This window comes from Lutra lutra, chromosome 9 (genome assembly GCF_902655055.1).
Source record: "Lutra lutra chromosome 9, mLutLut1.2, whole genome shotgun sequence".
NCBI classification, from domain to species: domain Eukaryota; kingdom Metazoa; phylum Chordata; class Mammalia; order Carnivora; family Mustelidae; genus Lutra; species Lutra lutra.
The window spans coordinates 94018216-94039329 of NC_062286.1; the positions used below are offsets into that span (position 1 = coordinate 94018216).

General features: G+C 44.4%; 1 protein-coding gene across 1 annotated transcript; it reads left to right on the forward strand.

Moving 5' to 3' along the window:
- Positions 1 to 3837: 3837 nt before the first annotated feature.
- Positions 3838 to 20545, forward strand: LOC125109851 (CD177 antigen-like). The gene is made up of 2 exons (XM_047746958.1): positions 3838 to 4078; positions 19379 to 20545. Exons 1-2 carry the CDS (start codon positions 3838 to 3840, stop codon positions 20467 to 20469), a joined length of 1332 nt encoding a protein of 443 aa, XP_047602914.1. The 3' UTR covers positions 20470 to 20545.
- The last annotated feature ends 569 nt before the right edge of the window (positions 20546 to 21114 follow it).

Consider the following 21114-nt stretch of genomic DNA (forward strand, 5'->3'; position numbering starts at 1 on the left):
TTCATTTCTTTTGATGGCTGCATAGTATTCCATTGTGTATATATACCACATCTTTTTATCCATTCGTCTGAAAGTCCCTACAGAACTTTTTAATTAAACATATGGCCTGAAAACTTTAAAAGCATGCATACTTGCAGAGATAGCGTTTTATTTTATTTTCATGTAGCTTTGTGATCAATTTAAATATTTTCATGATAAAAATGTTCTTCCCAGGAAGAAGATTCCATTTTATTGCATCATGAATATGGAAAGCAATGGTCTGAATCAAGATGACTTGATTTTGAGCTCCGACCAATGGGGGTGGCTAGTTAGCTGTTGTTGTAGCTTGATTTGGAGAAAGCATTTATCAATATTTTCCCATCAGCCTCTGAGCCACTGCGTCACATGCTGGTCTTTCTGGACATAACACAGGTGGCTGGCCATCTCCCTTTCCTCAGGTTCACCTGAGCGTGTTCTCTGTGGGCAGACCACTAAGCAAGTAACTGTATATTCTTCCAGCCACCAACTTCCTCCCACATATTTAAGAAAATCAATATATTTTTATGATTTTTTTCTAATCAGTTTCCTGATTTCAATTTCTAATTGGATATAGCATCATTATGTTGCATTCTTTAGAACAAATCATTTGATTCATTAATACATTCATATTCTTAATATGTTTCACTCATTGCAAAAACATTAGATTGATTCATTAAACTAGGCTTAATAGTTTGAGTAATATCATTAATCATGCAATGTTTTACATTAAAATAAAAATTAATAGCTAACCGAGAGAAGCGGGAAGTCTTTCAGGTCTGCTCCCCTGAGGACTATGGATTCAGCATCTGCTGAATCTCCAAAACTTTCTTTCCATTTATACTTTTCTGAATAGACTTCTTTTCCCACCCATTCAAACTTTCCTTCCTTGTGATTAATGTTAAGAAGTGAAAGCAGAATGATTTCCAGTCCCTGTGTTAGAGCGCTGGGGGCACCCAAGCAAATGTGCAGACACAGTGACCACAAGGCTGCATGCTCCAGGAAACCCCTCTTTCTGGAATGTAAGACCCCAACACAGATTCTATTCTAACACTTTCCATTTGCTGTGCCCACAATCCAAATCTCTTGTGTCAACTCTGCCCAATTCCAGTCAATTACTCACTTTTCAAGACCTGCCTAAGAATTACTGAGCTCAGGCCCTCTCACCGATACCTACTGTCCCAGCTTTGCCTTTCTGAGCACTGCCAATACCATGTAGGTGGGCCTTCCTTTCTGTGGTAGGTCCTTTCTTGGAGTCCTTTTGAGAAGCTGGAATGGACAGTATTGGGGACCCAGGGGTGAAACCTCCGTTCAAGGTGATTATCAGTCTTTGATGAACAATTGATTCACATTTGCAGTTTTAATAGCTACTAATGCCTGAGCCCATCCCCTAAATAATTAAATCAACAATTCTGGGTTTGGGGCCCTGGTGTTTATATTTTTTTTAAAGCTCCTATTTGATTGTTTTGTGCCTCCAGTGTTGATAAACATGGATACATAAGGTTAACATTATTATTTATTCATTTAACAAAAATATTGGCTGCCTTATATGTGCCTGGTCACTTTCTGGGCACTGGAAATAAAATATGCAAAAAAAATCAATTTGGTCTCTGCACTCAAAGAACTTATATTCCATTGAAGGAAGAAAGAACACAATCCCATGATTAATGTACGTGTTGGGGTGCCTGGATGACTCAGTTGGTTGAGCATCTGCCTTCAGCTCAGGTCATGATCTTGGGGTCCCTGTCTGGCTCTGAGTCCCTGTCTGTTTCTCCCTTACAATCTACAGCCCCCTCCTACCCCTGCTTGTGCATGACCTCTTTCTAACAAACAAATACAATCTTTAAAAAAAATAAGGTAAGTGCCTACGTAGATGATAAAAACAGGGTGATGAGTGAGGGGTAACCAGGTTGATGAATGGTCAGAAACCTCTATGAGGAGACACCCTAGGAGCTGAGCCCTCTCATTAGAAGCCACAGCCATGTACAAGGGAAGCAAGGGCAAAAATGAACTATCAGGACTTCATCAAAATCAAAAGCTTTTGCACAGCAAAGGAAACAGTCAACAAAACCAAAAGATAACTGACTGAATGGAAGAAAATACTTACAAATGACATATTAGATAAAGGGCTAGTATCCAAAATCTATAAAGAACTTAGCAAACTCAACACCCAAAGAACAAATAATCCGATCAAGAAATGGGCAGAAGACATGAACAGACATTTCTGCAAAGAATACATCCAGATGGCCAAAGACACAAGAAAAAGTCCTCCACATCACTCGGCATCAGGGAAATACAAATCAAAACCACAATGAGATACCACCTCACACCAGTCAGAATGGCTAAAATTAACAAGTCAGGAAATGACAGATGCTGGCAAGGATGTGGAGAAAGGGGAACCCTCCTACATTGTTGGTGGGAATGCAAGCTGGTGCAACCACTCTGGAAAACAGCATGGAGGTTCCTCAAAAAGTTGAAAATAGGGGCACCTGGGTGGCTCAGTGGGTTAAAGCCTCTGCCTTCAGCTCAGGTCATGATCCCAGGGTCATGGGATCAATCCCCACATTGGGCTCCCTGCAGGGATCCTGCCTCCCCCACCCCCCGCCTGCCTCTCTGCCTACTCGTGATCTCTGTCTGTCAAATAAATAAATAAAATATTTTTTAAAAAGTTGAAAATAGAGCTACTCTACAATCCATAACTCACACTACTGAGTATTTACCCTAAAGATACAAATGTAGTGATCCAAAGGGGCAATGCTTATAGCAGCAATGTCCACAATAGCCAAACTATGGAAAGAGCCTAGATGTCCATCAACAGGTGAATGGATAAAGAAGATGTTTTATATAGATAGATAGATAGATAGATAGATAGATAGATACACACATACATACATAAATACATACATATAGTGGAATACTATGCAGCCATCAAAAGAAATTAAATCTTGCCACTTGTGACAATGTGGATGGAACTAGGGGGTATTATGCTGAGCTAAATAAGTCAATCAGAGAAAGACAATTATCATATGATCTCTCTGATATGAGGAATTTGAGAGTCAGGGCAGGGGGTTGTGGGGGGTAGGGAAGGAAAAGATGAAACAAGATGGGATCAGGAGGGAGACAAACCATAAGAGACTCTTCATCTCGTGAAACAAACTGAGAGTTGCTGGGGGATGGGGAGGTAGGGATAGGGTGGCTGGGTGATGAACTTTGGGGAGGGTATGTGCTATGGTGAGTGCTGTGAAATGTGCAAGCCTGATGATTCACAGACCTGTATTTCTGAGGCAAATAATACATAATATGTTAATTTTTCAAAAGTTAAGAAAACAAAAAAGAGCAATAGCCATGTCATCATCTGGGGAGAACAAGCAGGAGCAGGAAGGACACATGCACAAACCCTAAATCAGGTGTGAGCCTGGATTATTTAAAGAGCAGGAGAACAGGTCATTGCAGCTAGACTGCACTAGACCAGGAGGAGGGAGGTCCATGAGAGCCTCAGAGGACATTGTAAGAAGCCTGGATGTTACGGCAAGTTCAGTAAGAGCCTCCGCAGAGATGCGGGGTTAGGGAGGGTTATCAACAGGACCGTGTCCTGATCTGACTTCTCCAACACAGTCACACAAGTTGCTGCTCAGAGGATGGATGGGAGGGATCAGGGGAGGGTATTGGGAAAGTAGCCATGAGGCTACTATAAAGGCCCAGAGTGGGATGATGGGGAAATTGAGCAACACAGGGCAGTGGAAGTAGTAGGGAGACTGGACCTGTCCGACAGATATGTGCAGGCAGAGCCATGAAGCATGCTTATGGTGAGACCAGGGCATGATGGAAGGAGAGAAATCAGGAGTGATTCCTCAGTTTGTGGTGGTGTTCGGAACTGGAGACTGGGATTTGGGAGGTATAGGAGTCGTCATCAGCATCTCAATGCATCGACACCCATATCGCTTGATAACATCACCTTGTTTAAGAACGAAGGGGGACTGGACGGGCCTGGGACCAAGAGCTAGAACATACAGGCTCATCAATGGAGGGACAATGAAGGAGAGATCCACAAAAGAGGTGGAGGGTGAGTGACCACAGGGATGTGGGGGAGGCAGGGGTCAACTGTTGTCACAACCAAAAGGACAGAGGGTTTCTGCATGCAAGAAGTGTTGATTAATCTAAGTAGAAAGGAGACTTTTGGACGAAGTAAGATGCAGCCTGCCAATTCCAGTCTTGCCCCAACTCCATGGGGCACCAATACACTGTTTAGTCACACCCCAGAGTGCAGCGTGAGAGATGCTCCCCGGACATAAGCAGCTCTGAGCTGAATCTCACGGAGGTTACTGTGTCCTCGATGACAGTGGGGTCAGTGCAGGGATGGGGCCGGAACACCAGTGCAGTGGAGTGTCAGACAGTGGCCTCTATTTAAAACGAGGGCATCTCCTGGGTGCAAACAGAGCCATGTCCTATATAAAAGCAATTATTTCCACCTAGATCTGCCCTTGGAAAGTGGGTTATATGTTGGACTCTTTTCAAGACAAATCTGGAGTGAGGCTGGCAGAGGATCTGGAGCAGCAGACAGAGCAGAGGTGGCAGAAAGAATCAAGGAGTGAATGTCTTCAGGAGGGGCACACAGAGTGTGTGGGGAGACATTGCTAAGGGTGAAGCGTTGGAGGTGTGTATGAGTGTTTGTGAGAATGTGGGTGGCCGTGGATAATTGCCACAGTGTTAGGAAAGAGATCTTTGACTCAGTCCTTGGTCTGTCCAGTCTACCATCTTCACAAGCAACTGGCATGAGACAAACTTTGCATATTTAGTCACAAACACAAAATCTGGGAATAGAAGGATAGAAATGCATTGCTGATTTTCTCTACCAACCTGCAGGATTCAAAGTGGACTTGAAAAGCCAAAAGTTGGCTCTAAATTGAAAAGAACAAATTTAAGGGGATAACCCTGCCTGCTCTATGTAGACAGGGACACAGATAAATCAGACCCTCCTAGTGCCACGTGGAAAGGATGCATAAACATGTGCTCTGGGGAGCAGGGACACGACCTGTGGTGTTGAGTCCACAAAAGAGACATGGTAAAAAGAGCAAGGAAGCAGTGTCCTCATGTGTGCTGGGCTTGGATGCTGGACCTGCTCTGCCTCCAGCAGAGTTAGAAGAGCTGGTGACAGCAGTGTCAGCACCTCCCAAGGGAAGGGTTGCACCAGCACATTGGATTCTGAGCAAGCCACAGAGGTGGTCCCTGTGCTGAGGGGCTGAGCATCCTCAGGCCCTTTCAACTCAAAGATTTTATTGTTGCACAAATACAGTGAGAAAACCAGAATTTCATAAATGGGCAATGTGACAACACCCTTATACTGGAGGTAGTAGAAGGTCATGTTCAGATCCAAGGCTGTGTGAATCTGGACAAGCCACTTAACCGCTTTGCCACTTCATTTCCTCATCCGTGGTATGATTCCAAAGATTCCAGTGATTTCCAACACCTCGGGGAACACTTGCAGGGAACGGGTGGAGGGCAGGAGACCTGTGCAAGAAGAGAAACAAAACTTTGGTAGCTGCACAGTGTGGCTTAGTTGCTCACCAAGCACAGTATAGTGAGCAAGTGAAAGGTGGTGAACAGAGCCTGTGTCATGTCTCTCCTTTTGGTAATTAAGGTTTCCTTGATGGCGCCGTCCAACTTGTCCTAACCCTGTTTCATACTGGTGGTTGTAAGACCAACGTTGATGAAGAGCACTCAGTCTTCTGTCTTCTGGACCATCTGACAGACGCCAAATAGGTAGACAGCAACATTTCAGTTTTTTGTTGGTAAAAGTTAACCCAGAGAACATGGGTTGAAATTGAGGCCAAAGCAAGGTTTCATACATCTTGCCTACTAAAAGGAACTTACACCCAAGCAGGGAAAACTAGCTGGAGCCCTTGTCTTCAGGTCATTTTTATAAGATCTAACACCCATCTTCTCTTCCTAAATGAAGTATAGGTAATATAACTTACATGCATACATCATTTCAAATACTTCAAAATTGAGGTTCCATTAATGCCCTAATTGTAATATGAAGGAGAGGTGAAAAAAAGTAAGTTGTGGTGAGCTCCTATCATATAAATTATTGGGCACAAACATACATGGTATGGAAACGAAAACCCAGGATGGGGTGAACACCAGATTAAAAACCAGTTCCTGGGAAAAGCAACAAGAGGCCAGAACTGTTTGTATTTGCTTGGAGGACAAGGGTCCCACGTTCCGTGAGGTGAGGATAATGGGGTGGGAGGAGGTGAAGCGGTACGGTGCTTGGTCTATGCATAAGCGCAAAGTCAATGGGATTCCTCACACCACGTGTAGTGTGGACATGATTCCCCATAGTATCACCTCAGATAGGGGTGAGGATGATATGGAGCCTAGGAAACATATCTTCGGACTTAAGTCCCCACACCTTTAAGCATTTATTCCATCTCTAGTAGTTATAGACCTTGGATGGCATATTTCTTTCATGACTGGCAGAAATGTAAATTGGATGTTTTCCACTAGACCCATAAGAAAACAACTGTGGCCCCAGAAGAAATACATTTAGTATGTTATCCTCACAACCTAGATTTTCTAGCTGTGGTTACATGCTTGCACACGTACATTTTATGGGAATTATATCAATATTTAAAAAATAACTTGTTGATAAAAATCAAGCAAGATCCTTGCATTGCATGTGTCTCTGCCAACTTGAAAGTACCTGCCTGTAGGGCTGTATGAAGGGTCTTCATTCTCTACCTTACACAGTGGCCACCAAGACCCCATAGGTCCTACATGAATGTCCTAACCTATAGGGTAGGGGAGGGAGAGGACAGGAAGAAGGGCAGGAGAGGGCTGTGTGCTTAAACATTTATGAGCCATGTTTTTGCTATAAAAATCAATGTATATATTTTTAAATTTTCTCTAGAAATATGGAAAATTACAAAAAAAAAATAAAATTCACCCCAGTGACCAGATAGAGCCACATTTAACACATTTACAATTTTTTGTCTTTGTATTTCTCCTTTAATGAAACTGTATTCATACCCCATAGTTTTGTTTTTTCTCAAAACATTGTATTATCACAATTTGATCACATTATTTTTTTTAATTTTATTTATTTGAGAGAGAGAGAGCATGAGAGGGGAAGGGTCAGAGGGAGACACAGACTACCTGCTGAACAGGGAGCCCAATGTGGGACTCGATCTGGGGACTCCAGGATCATGACCTGAGCCGAAGGCAGACACTTAACCAACTGAGCCACCCAGATGTCCTGACCACATTATTATGCCTTGTTTACTTTATTCTTAGACTATACCGTATTGTGTTATCTGATCTTACCATATGCTTTACCTACCACCTCCCCCCTTCTTTATGGACACTTCTGTCTTACACAGTGTTCTAATGCTTATAAAAAATGCTCTTTAAAGGAACTTTCAAGCACATTATTTAAAGATATCATCACATTTGCTGCAGCAGAGCTACCGGGCCTGGGTATGTCATCTGGAGCTCCAGGATGACATTTTTAGCTGGACTGCCCCACTTTACCATAAGGAATGTGAGCCTCATGGAACTTCAACTAATATATTTTTTTCTATTTGATTCCCATTAAAAGCATCACAAAGTACAATAAAGATAAATAAAAGTATCAATTTTTCCAATTAGAAACGGTTCAACAAAACATACTGAGATCTAGGATGCCTCCCAGGAAGTGACACAGAGAAATTTGAAAATTTGCTTGTACTTCCCAGAGACATGCCGCTGCTAGAAGGGCAAATAAGACATATAATAAGAAAGTTACATGACTAAGAAATGCTAAAAATTGGGAGCGCCTGGGTGGCTCAGTGGGTTAAAGCTTCTGCCTTTGGCTCTGGTCATGATCCCAGGGCTCGGGGATTGAGCCACGTGTTGGCCTCTCTGCTCGGTGGGAAGCCTGTTTCCCCCCTCCTCTCTGCCTACTTGTGATTTCTGTCTGTCAAATAAATAAATAAACTCATAAAAAAGAAATATTAAAAATTGTAACTTAACTAGATGGTTAAGAAAGTCCAAAGGCCTAAGTATGTGTGCTACAAACACAGAAGGTGGGGGCAGGGCTTTATAAATCCCTTTAGCAGGCATAGAAATGCACTAGAATCCAAGGTTCTAAAATGCATGGAAGCTATGACACCAAAAGCACAGACAACAAAAGAACAAACGGATAAACTAGGCCTCATCAAAATTAAATACTTTCTTCATCCAATGACATTATCAAATAATGAAAATGCAACCAACCAACTGAAGGAGAGAGAATATTTTCAAATCATAGATCTGATAAGAGGTTGATATTTGGAATACATAATGGATCTTACAAATCAACAACAAAACAACCCAATTTAAAAATGGGCAAACCAAGACATTTCTCCAAAAAAGATAAATGGCCAATAAGCATATGTCTTTGATAGCACTAATGATTAGGGAAATACAAATTAAAACCACTTGTCACGCATCAGGATGGCTATTAAAACAAAGCAAATCTCAAATCCAGAAAATAATAAGTCTCGGCAAGGATGTGACGAAATTGAAATTGGAAGCCTTATACAATGTTGTGGGGAATCTAAAACAATAGAGCTGCTATGGAACAGTACAGAAGTTCCTCAAAAATTAAAAAAATTACCATATGATGTAGCAGTTCCATTTCTGTTATATATACTTGAAAGAATTAAAAGCTGAAACTTGGGCGCCTGGGTGGCTCAGTGGGTTAAGCCGCTGCCTTCGGCTCAGGTCATGATCTCAGGGCCCTGGGATCGAGTCCCACATCGGGTTCTCTGTTCAGCGGAGATCCTGCTTCCCTCTCTCTCTCTCTGCCTGCCTCTCCATCTACTTGTGATCTCTCTCTGTCAAATAAATAAATAAAATCTTTAAAAAAAAATAAAAGCTGAAACTTGATCAGTTTTTGTATGTCCATAGTGATAACGTCGTTATTCACAATAGCCAAAAGACAGAATCCAAGTGTCTATTGATAGAAGAATGGATCAACAAATTGTGGTGATGCATTTGAAGGAATATTGTTCAGCCATAAAAGTAAATTTTGATGCATATTATAACATGGATGGACCTTGAAGACATTACACTGAGTGAAATAACCCTGTCACAAAGATACAAATACTGTATGATTCTTCCTATAGGAGATACCCAGGGTAGTCATACGCATAGAGACAGAACATTAGAATGGTGGTTCCAGGGGCTAGGAGGAGTGGGAACCAGGAGTCATCATTTAATGGGGACAGAGTCCCAATCTGAGATGTTGAAAATGTTCTGGAGTTGGATGGTGGTGTTAGTTGTACAAAAATGTGAATGTACTTAATACCATTGAACTGTCCACTTTAAAATAGGTAGAATGTTCAATTTTGTGTTTATGTATATTTTACTATAATAAAAACTTCTTATGGGGTGGGGTGGTGTAATGTGCTATGTTAGTGGTACAACAGAGACACAGGCCAGGAAGCTGTGGGGCAAGGGTGTGAGGATGCAGTCCCATATAGGGGGTCTCTAAGCCACAACTTCCAGGGGAGCCATAGTCCCTGGGAGAAAGAGATGTACAGAAGCTAACATTTGACTTGAATAGAAGGAGCTGAACTAATGGATTTGGGATAAGAAATGAGAAAGAGTTGGTGCTATAGGCAATAAGTTGAATGAGGGAGATAAGATGCTAGCGTGGGGCTGCTGAGACAAGGACAGGGGTGTCACAGGATGGCAGAAGAGACAGCCTAAGGACAACCCACCTCCACATCAGCTTGGCAAAGGTCACCTTGTTCTGTGGGAATCCTGCCAGAAACCTAGGTTTGCCCTCTTATATTGGATATTCATTTTCTCAAAGTCTGTGTTGAACTTCTACAAGGTCAATCCTATCACAGGGATACAGTTCTATTGGAAAAGGGATTAATTGCATGATTTAACATGCTTTCTTTTTAATCCTTCCAGATAGAGTAAAATAAAGAATGAAAAAGATAATCATTAAATGTAATAGAAATTCACTTTTGAGATTCACGGTCTATGGAAATCCACATGGAAAACGCATGGTTGAACAGCAATAACTTTCTTAGGCTTTAGTCATTTTAAGACAATTTTGTTGACTTCCCTACTGGAATTTCTTTCTTTTTCATTGCAACTGAGAACAAATAACTTGACAATCTGGTGTGACTCCAAGGGCAGTTCATATTTACTTTCAACAAGTGTTTTGGCTTCCTCCTTACTAGTGCACGTGTGTTTCTCTGGTGTTTGTGTCAGAGGTTGTTAATGGTATGTGAGTGTGCATGGCAAGGTAAGGCTTTCCAAGTCCCACCCTTGCTTCAAGGGGCTTGAGATGGGAACAGAGTAAAGAATGGGAGATACGGTGGGTGGTTGAGTTGGGGCAAAGGCTCTCTGATAGCTGAGGGCCTCCCCTTCCTCTCATGCTGTTGTTGGTGCTGATGGTCCAGAGGCTTTACTTCTTGGAGGCTATGAGGACCATGGGGCCACACAGTGGTTGCTATAGCCAAACTTGTTACCATAACAGGACAGGAACCTGACTGAAAGGTCATCCAGAGAAATGTTAGCCTCAGCACCAAAGTTGGAGGGATGGATGTCACTGTTCAAGTCTCAGAAGATAACTTGGTCCTTATTGAAGCCAAAATGGCCTGTTGGGGTCCCTCTGACTCTTCACTTGTCAATGTCATTGTATTTAGCGTATTTCTATAAATAAGCAAATCAGCTCAATGGCAGACCTACTGGGTGTAGAGGCAGGGAAGACTGCGCAGTGAGTGCCCATTTCAGCTCAGGTGTGGCACTGACATGCCAGTGGATGCTGAGAAGGTGCTTGAGCAGCTTCATGTCCACCTTGTCACAGTTATCCGGTTTTGGGTGGCAGGATGATGTCAACCCCAGTATTGGGTGTCTCCATGTTGCTGAAGTTGCCTGGGGGAAGGGAGGGCAAGGGTTCATGTTGCAGGAAGCATTGCTGAGTCTGGAGAGAGTTGTGCACATATTTGTGGACCTCCATCACAAGCAAGGGCATCTGCAGAAGGGGTTGAGATGATGAAACTTTGGCTTCGCCATTTGGGTGAGTCCCACATTCTTTAAGGAGGTGATGGTACAAGTAGACTCCACAGTGTTTCCCTCACCCATTGCATGTTGGCAGGATTATTGCCCTTGACTTTGAAGGTTTCCCTGAACTTTTCATGGAGTGTGGAGACCATGGGGTCAGAGTCAACACAGAAGTGATCAGTCACTTCTATGACTTCACTTCACTGTGACTGCACTGTGACTGTGACTTCACCGCATTCTGTCAGTGTTGGAAGCAGGCCTGGTTACTGAGTGCCTAGTCTGAGCCTCACAAACAATGGTAATCTCTTCAGCTCCAAACATCACTCTGATCTGATCTCTTCCACACAAGCCACTAACCTCAGCAACAAAAGGAAATGATGGTTGTCTTTTGTGTGCCTGGTGACTACTGCTTCAGCTCAGTAATGGAAATCCTTCCCCTTTTTTACTTATCACCAGATGAAGAACACGAAGTTTGGCCACCTGCTCAGGAGAGGCTAGGGAGAGAGCAGGGGTTATCAGCAATGAGAACAAAATACTATTTCAGTAAATCTTGTGGTTGCTTTGAGTCTTTATCAAGTCTTATGAGTGGACAGAATTCTTAGTGGTGACCTTACTTCACTCAGCCACAGGAAACCCCACTTCTGCCACTGTTAAATAGCTAGGTCTGGTTTTGCCCCATGGGAGTTCCTAGATATGGGCCACAGGTTTCACATTGGGGGTCAAAATGTTAGCTGCCAGTAAGTATGTTTCTTGTCTAGGCTGGAGAAGTGGAAAACTTCTGGAGAAAAAAAAAAAAAACTAGCTGGAGAAATGGAAAACTGGGCCTTAAGTACAGCCTTCCATGTACAGCTTTCCAGGTTCTCTCTGGCTACAGCAAGACCATGCCCTGCCTTAGTCCTCAGTCTGCACAACTGCTAGTGTTTACTGACTCTCCATGGCCTTTGTGTACCTGTCTGTCTCTACCACAAGAACCTAGCTTAGTCAATGTTAGCTAAATGAATATATGCAGTTCCAGCTGATGACTCCGATTTCCTCCTTCAACTGACGCGTGGATTGCCATGATGTGCACTATCGTACTGCCATTTTTTACAAATCATTGTCTGCGCTTGTTAATGAGATGTAAAAATTGGTTGTTGTTAGTTCCTCTTCTGGTTGGCTTTTTAATTTCCACATTTCTCATCCTGGACCCCAGGACTTGTGTTTTGTTTTGTTTTTTATTCCTTTGGCAGCATCCTAAACCCATGGCAAGCCATGGGCCCAGGTTGCTCTGCTGTGCGGTCCCTGGATTTCTCCCAGGGGGACCTCCTTGGTGAATGCTTTTTAATTGCCCACCTGGCAAGTTTCCTAGTTATAATGGCTGATTCAGGTCATTTTCAGATGTGGCCTAGAGGAGAAAAGTACTCCAAGGATCACCCACCAGAATCTCCTGAGGAGGAACCTTTAGAAGGTAGTTGGACCACACTCCATCCTCAAACACCCACATCAGAAACCCTGGGGCCTAGGACCTTCATTGAAAGGGGCCAGCTGGTATTGGTGGAGCCAGACCTGTGTTAGAACACATTTGCAAACCCTGGTTTATGGCAAAGACACAACATGACAATTTGTTTCACTTGGGAGAAAATATGACTTCATCCTGCTTGGTCATGTTATAAATATTTGTTGAACTGGTTTGTTCAACAAACTATTTAAATATTTGTTGAACTGGCAGGCAGAATTCTAGGATGGTCCCAAAGATCCTGCTCCCAAGTGATCCCTGTGTCCCACTCAGCAAAACATGACTCTAGGGAGTGATGAGAAGGAATCCCACAGATGTAATTAGGGTTTCACAGCTGTCCACCTTAAGATGGGGAGATACTCAACAGGCCTGATCTGATGACTGCAGGATCCCTGGCAATCCCACCTAGAGTCAGAAAATAAGCAGGAGAGTTTCTCCACTGAGGACTCAGTGGCCAGATGGTGAGCACCCGAGCATGGCCTTTAGAAGCTGAGCATGGCCCTGGGACCACTTAAAAAACGACCCAGGCCTGTAGCTCAAGCAACCTGAATGAGCCTAGAAGCAGTTTCTTCCAGCCATAGCCTCAGGTGAGAACTCAGGGGGCCTGGATGCCACTTTGGCCTCAGCCCTGAGAGACTCTGAGTAGAGAGCCCCACCCAGCACACTGTTCCTAGGCTCCAACCCACAGAACTGGGCTGTAATACACGGGTGCTGCTTTAGTGCCTCAACCCATGGCAATTTGTCATACAGCAAGAGAGAGCTGGTACATGTACCGCTCACAGTGTTCCACCCAGAGCTGCAAAGACAAATGAGCAATGCATCCTGCATGGAGAGTTGGAAGATCTAGGGGAGTAACACTCGACCCCACAATGTTGGAAGCTGCTGTAACAATGAGGCTTATGTGCATGAGAGGCCCTTTAAAGCACTTAGAAAACAAAGTCAGGAGGAGGCCATGCAAACTTTCCAAGTTACCGATAAGCTTTGTGAGAGATGAGTACAGTATCCAGGTATCCTGTTCCGTATGGTTGTGGCTGGGAGGGGCTCTTGGGGGGGCAGGTCCCTGGACGTGCTCTCTCATGCTGTAACTTTCAGTGTTTAATGAAAGAAGCATATGGGACTTTCCAGGAAGGTCTGTCATATCCAGGCCTGGCTCTCTAGGAAAACCGCTTTATATTGAGCAAGTACAGCTCTGGTCCTCGAAGGAAAGAGGCTGCTCACTGACCACGCAGCACTTAAGAGGGTTTACCAAATGTGCCTGGATGATAAAGCTGAAACCAGCCATTAGTGATGCCAGATTTATATCACACTTATAATCACAACCAGTTTCCCAAAGCACCCCTCACACATACGATCGTATTCACACCTCCAGATGCCCCCTAAGGGAGTTATTATTGAAACCACATTTGTCATTAAGGAACTGAGGTTCAAAGAGGTCACTGCTCACCCACACTTGCTCAGCTGCTGTGGTGGAAAAATAAGCCACATTCTAGTGACCCCCTTGTCACACTCTGGCTCTCTCTTCTCTCCAGTCAGCTCCTCCTGAGTAGTACCCCTTCTCCAGCAGGACTGGGCCAGTTTGGAAGCTGAGAGCTTCCCTTTGCTGTTGTCCATGCCCTGTGCCCAGACAGGACAGACTATCTCTTCACTAACATGACACGGCACACAGCATGTGGGCAGAGAGGAAGCAGTCATTGCTAAGCTTCTTAACAGATGGAAAGGGGCCACGGTCTTCCCACATGGAGCTGAGACAGCCACCCAGATGCAGTTTGATGTGTGCCCTGATTAAGGGGAAGCAGCCGCTATATGTTTACCTGTCACTGAGGCTTTCTCTGCAGTGAGTGTCAGATGGCAGCCCTCTCTCAGAGCCCATGGTGGAGAGCACCTGTCAGCTGCCCTTACAGAAGTTGCTCTGTGACCAGCCCAGGTCTGGCAACAGGGAAAGAAGAGATTAGGAAGGCACTGTTCTGATTCACAGGTACCAACTCCGAACTGAACTCCATGGCTAGGTGGGAGGGGCTCAGGCCAGGACTAGGATGCTTCAACAACAGGAACATCAAAGGATTTCAGAACTTACTTTCTCATAGACATCCTTATGGTTAATCCTTTACTCACACTCAGGTGCCTCTGCTATCCGGAGGGGAATTCTCAACTATTTGGTCCTTACCTACTGAATGAATGCTGCTTAGCATATATATCTAAGCTGTCACAGAGAGCAATTTCTAATAACCTCAAGCTCTTAACACTTGTAAATTTTCAGGGTGACACCTCGGGCCCTGTTTTCATTGTGCTAAGTGGGAAGAGGTAGATAGAACAGTGGCTCCTCTCTTAGGTGAGAAGATGTGGTCAGGGACACTCCACCATCCTGGACTAAGATTATCATAGAGCTGGTGAACCAGGGTGGATGTGGGAGACACCGTCGAATGTTCGTCCCTTGGGGAAGCTTTGTTGAGTCCCTTGCTGGGGAAGTGCAAAGACAGAGAGATGTTGAAACTCTCAGTGAAGAGCACTGCACTGGCCAGATGGTCTACCCAGATTAGCAACAGGGGAGTCTTTCCTGATAAGGGAGACATGGCATTTTCTTTCTTGGGTTGTTCCTTATGCTCTTCAGCCTAGCTAATTGGAAAGACTACGTGTTTAACTCCCAGCTGAAATGAAGTGGAGTCCTGGTGCTCTCTGCCTCAGTAATGCATGGCCAATCTTTCTCAGTCTCAGTCCCTACACCCACATAGCAGGGACACTACTTCAAGGTTGTCATGAGAATAATCAAGGCAGTCACCAAGCCAGCAACCACATATGAGTGCACGACACATGGTTTATTGATTATATAATAGATTATCGATGATCATAGTGCGTGATAAAATATTAATACCTCTGCATCCTGCCTTTATGGTTGCACTACACTTTTCCTCTTGGCTAGGTGAGGAGAGAAAAATAAACATGAATCAGTCTGAATTACAAACAACATTGTATTTAAGGGCTATGTGTAGAGAGGCTTTGCCTCTGCAAATGTCTTTGGACGAATAAGTGGTCTGGCCTTCCTCTGGAGTTTGGGTACCAGTCTCCCACCTGGACTGTGTAAATGACCAGGGGACCTTCCTGCTCCCCAGGATCCTGTGCACATGGCACACAGAACAAACTGTTACTGCTGTTAGAGACAGCACCAGCATTGTCTCCCTGGTGAACTCTACAACCACGGGTTAGCTCTTCTCTGGCTCAAGCCCTCTGGCATACCTCCACAGCACTGCTGATGAGCAGACACAACTCTGTGCAGCGGGGCTTTGAGGAGCACTGTCAGAGTTTCTGTGACAGATTGTATTTTCCAAAGATGAAGCTTATGGCTTACTATGTGATGCTCATAGTACTCAATGTGGGTCTGGGCAGGACTTTGACTATGTGCAAGGAATGCTGCAGAACTTAACAGACAAAAGTATCAGAGGTGGCACAACCTGTTTCTGAGCACTTGGATATTCACTCTTGAAGCAGCCACTATGCAGTGAGGAAGCCAAGCAGCCCCTCAGAGAGGTTGTGTACCCCAGCCGCAGCCTCGCTCTGCTACCAGACAGGTAAGGAACAAGCTGGCAGGTGATTCCATCTCCCAGCCTTGCAGCTGTCCCCGCTGATGTGCTATGGAAACAAACTGACCCGCTGTACCCTGCACAAATTACAGATGTGTGAACAACCTGAATAGAGTCATTTTGCTAAACTGCTTAATTTTGAGGAAGTATATTCTTCAGCAACAGGTGGCTGGAACACCTGCCCTTGATACGTTAGAGCAAACTATGAGCCACAGAGGCATTAACCTTCTCACGTTTTTGAAAGACTGTGCCAGTCTTAGAAGAGATGCTTAGCTTGTTGAATGAATGAATGAATGAACTATTCATAATTGCTATCCCTCAGAGTCACAACTAAGCAGATGGATGTTACACCCTGTCTCCCAACCTCCCTATCACAGAACAACAACTGTAATATGGATGGCTTGGAAGTAGTATCCACTCCAAGTAAGTTGGCTTATACAGCAAAGAATCCCCCTGACTATTACTAAACACATTGTCATTTATCCAAAATTGTTATGATTGCTATTGTGCTGTTTTCTCAAGACCCACTTTGCAGGTTGGGGAGAGAATGGGGGATGTGGTAGTCACTCTTCTAGAAGAGGCATAAATATTTGAGCTGAGTCATCCACAAGCTGGTGGTCAGTTACTTCACCTCAGATGCCCAATTCCCTCCTTCATAAAATGCAGAGGAATGTGGATGAAGGGTTAAGTATCCCCAAGCATGAGGTCAGTTCTCAGCAAATTATATATATATATATATAAAACTGTAGGTGGTTGCAATAAAAACTGACCATGGCTCAGACTTCTTGATGTTAATATAGGTAGAGATGGCATTTAGCTTCAGCTGCTCTGACATGATAACTGTTGTACAAGGAAAACCAGAGACCTTTCGCTCTTGGGCAGAAGTAATTTCCTTCGGACCATGGAGTGAACCAAGACTTTCTAGTTTTTATTTTAATTTCATTCCAGAGGTAGTGTAGCTCAGAAGTTTTCTCTTCCATACAGTATTTTTTTTCTCCTGAATGTGGGTAATACCAATTTATAAGATCTGTCCTACTTGCTTCCTGTCCTATCTGGGATGCCAGAGAGCATCTTGTGTTGGCTGCCATCACTTTATCCATGAACCATTTAATATTTATTATTCAAAATAAAGGAAAACTTTAAGATTAAAAAAAAAAAAAACAGGGAAAATGGGCAAATGAATAATCTCAGATGGTGATTTTCCAAGGTGTGCTTTGGATATACTATCTCAGGTTATTGAAAAGCTCAGCTGCTCCCCAGGACAAAATAGAGGAACTGAGTGTTCAAGTAGAAGGAATGACCTTCTTCTATGATTGTTCCAAGTCAGTGACCTCAACTCCAAGAGGTGAGATTTGGACATTGTCACCTCACTCTCTTCAAAAGCAAATGACCTCTCTTGTAGTTTATGCCAAACCCTTCTTGTTATACAATGGGGAAAAATGATCTGGTTCAGATGTTGAATAAAAAAGTAGGGGTACTAAATACGTACACAAGATATGTGCATACAATGTCTTTAAAAAACAAATGGGGTGGCTGGATGATGGACATTGGAGAGGGTATGTGCTATGGTGAGTGCTGTGAATTGTGTAAGAGTGATGATTCACAGACCTCTACCCCAAAACAAATAATACATTATATGTTAATAAAAACAAAACAAAACAAAGCAAATGGCTTGGAAGAGAAGAAAAAGATCAGAAGGGGCTCATATTTAATAGTGGTTATTTGGCAGTATGAAGACTCTGGTGAATTTTTTCTTTAACCTGTTTTCTAAGTTGTTTGTTTGTTATTTTGTTTCGTTGTCCTAAGGTGGGAAGAAGTTAGTCTTCTCCCACATTTCATCAGGTTCCCCACACATTTAAGTTTGCACTGGAAGAATGCCTATACCCTAAAATCACCTCTGTTGGTTTCCTCTTAGCTCTGTGGGTCTAGATATGCCACAGGCATGTCTACATTGTCAGAAAGGAACTGTACTTTCAATCTTACAGTGACAGCATCAGACCTCAGGCCTCAAGCAGGAGTGGCAAATTATCACACCAGCCTGCCACTGCAAAGGCTTTGTCTCGTGGCCTCATGGTTTCTTCCTACGGAGTGACTTCACCTCTGTGGTGACAGCCAATTCCGGGCTCTGGAATTCCAACTCTGTAGATGGCACAGAGCCACTAACTAGTTCCCTTATCAATCTTGCAATAGGCCTTTGGCCAGAAGAAATGAAAGTCTCATTTACAGAAGGGACCACTGCCCAAAGGAAAGGGGAAACATAGGCTCTAAGGTAATCATGGGTAGGGGTGTGGTTAAAGAGGACACTTGAGGCTGGGTTTGAGGATAGGACACAGCGTGGCAGCTTCCTCAATGGCAAACAGGACACAGAGGCTTTTGCTTGGGAGCCCATCCTCTGGTGATGAGTTCTGTCATTCCCTGGGAATGGACAGAGAAGAAAAGCACTGGGCTGGGGAGCCAAGCACAATGAAGACGCTGCTGAAGCTAGCTTCCCATACCCTCCTGAATAGTTTTTAATGTGGATGACACAGCAGGAGCAGACAGCAAAGACCCACCCAGAAGAATAGCAGATTCCAAAGCCAGAGCCTGCTTCCACCTGTATGGTGGTATCGTGACATATGTTTGTGGCAGCTGGTGCCGGTTCATCTCCCGAAAGACAAAACCCCTTCCAGTTTGCTCAATCACAAACAGGTGTCTTTATCTCTGTAAACCCAGATACCCATCTAAACTCAGGTAAAGTCCTATCTAAAGAGAAAAACACCTATCTGAAGCCAGAAATTAATTTCTCTCCTTGGCAGCTAGGAGGGATCTTATAACTCAGTTCTGGCCAATGAGAGGTAAGATGAAGATTGGCTGCAGAATTTCTAGGGGTAAAAATCCTCCTTAATTAAAGGAGAAAGAGGGAGCAGGAAATCCCTTTCCTTTTTCTGACGCTCCTCCCTCTCCCCTCACTCCAACCCTACTAGCATGTTTGGGTATGGTTGTCTGGAGTTGACTATGTTTGGATGAGAATTCTGAACACTGACGATGGCATAGTAGAAGAATAAAAAGAACTGGGATAGTTGATGAGCCCAGGACAACCAGGCAACCCTTTACTTCTTATAAAGTGAGATGAATCAGCTTGGTTATCATTTAAACTACTTTCAGTTCTGTCAGTGAAGAATCAGATTCTTGATTTTGGCTCAGGTCCTGATCTCAGCATCCTGAGATCAAACCCTGCATCTGTTCTGCATTGGCCATGGAACCTGTTTAGGTGGTGCCTGCAAGGGAGGGGCCAAGGAGGGCACATCTGTGGGAGACTGGGGAGGTTGCTTCTTGGGATCAGCAAAGCAGGGGGCGGGGGGTGGTGGAGAGCAGGCCCCCATCCAAATCCAGAGCCCTTGCCTCACCTCCCCAGGCCCAGGCTCCCTGAGGTGTCCAGTCTGCTTGTCTACAGAAGACTGTGAGTCTGCCACAGAGCTGATGTGCCCGGCCTGGAGCACACACTGCTACCAGGGGGCAATCCAGCTCAGGGGAGGGAATATCTTCAGCATTCTGAGAGTCCAAGGATGCACGGCCCAACCAGGCTGCAACCTGCTCAATGGGACTCAGAAAATTGGGCCCATCGAAATGAGTGAGGACTGCAGCCCTAGAGTATCAAAGAGCAATTTTCCGACCTGTGAACGGGGGGTCACACTGTACAGCGATCAAGACCTGTCTCAGATACCCCGCAAGTGGAACACAGATCACTACGAGTTTTGTAAAGTTGGGGAGGTGTGTCAGGAGACCCTTCTGCTCGTTGATGTAGGACAAAAATCAATCATAGTTGGAAGCAAAGGCTGCAGCAAGGAGAAGACGCAGGATGCCCCGACCATCACCGTATACTCGGGGCCCCCCGGAGTGCTGGTGGCCTCCTATGCCCATTTCTGCTCCTCCAACAGGTGCAACAGGGCCAGCAATACCAACGTCCTGTTACAGTCTCTCCCTCTTCCGGCTGCTCCTGCCCCAGGAAACTTGCAGTGTCCCGTCTGTGTGAATCTCTTTGGATCCTGCCCAGAAAACCCAGAAAATGTTATGTGCCCCATTGGCACCACTCATTGTTACAGTGGTTACATTATGATCCGGGAAGGTGGGGTATACTCCAACTTGAATATTCAGGGCTGTGTGACCCAAGCTTCCAGCTCCTTGCTGAATCATGCACAGAAAATCGGGGTCTTCTCGGTGACTGAGAACTCTGAAGAAGAGTCGGTGACTGAGAATGAGAACCTTATTCTCCAAGCTGGAGCAGCCCCTGTGCCCTTACTGGCTTGGGTGGTGGGGCTTGGGCTATCCCTAGCCCTCTGGTGTGAGATACCTCACTGCTGACCCCATTTCCCTATGATTCTTAGCTCCTTGCTGACGCCCTACCCAGCCTTTCTTTTGGCCTCGTAAACAAACAGCCTTGGCCACTAAATTATTTCCTTGCCCTCTCTGAGAATCATCATCTGCAGGCACAGCCATATACTTCAATGTCCTGATAACAACATACAGAAGCAGCTGGGGAAAGCTGAACTTGACCTCTGGGAGAGATCAGGAGTGGCCACATGTGTCTGATAATAAAGACATTGTCCTTTCTCTGGAAAAAAAAAAAAAAAACACAACCTGGGGGCAGCAGGGTCACCCCCCCCTCCCAGTCCCTGGCAAAGACTGAGACTAAAGCGTCACTTAATAAAGACCCCCCTAAGCCCCCCCCAAAAAAAAGGGAGGGTTTAGGGTTCTCTCTCCTTCTGCCCCTCCACTGCTTGAGTGCACTCGCGGCACACACTCTCTCTCTCTCTCTCTCTCAAATAAATAAATAAATAAATAAACTCTTTTAATTGTGAATTCTGGTTCTTGCAGGAACATACATACTATTCGATGTGATACGCCTTAACTAATACTGTCTTTTTGAGAAAATATTGAAAGAGTCTGGATCCTTCTTTTAGCAAAAGAGGTATGAAATTTAAAACATATGGGAATTTAGCTTATTAT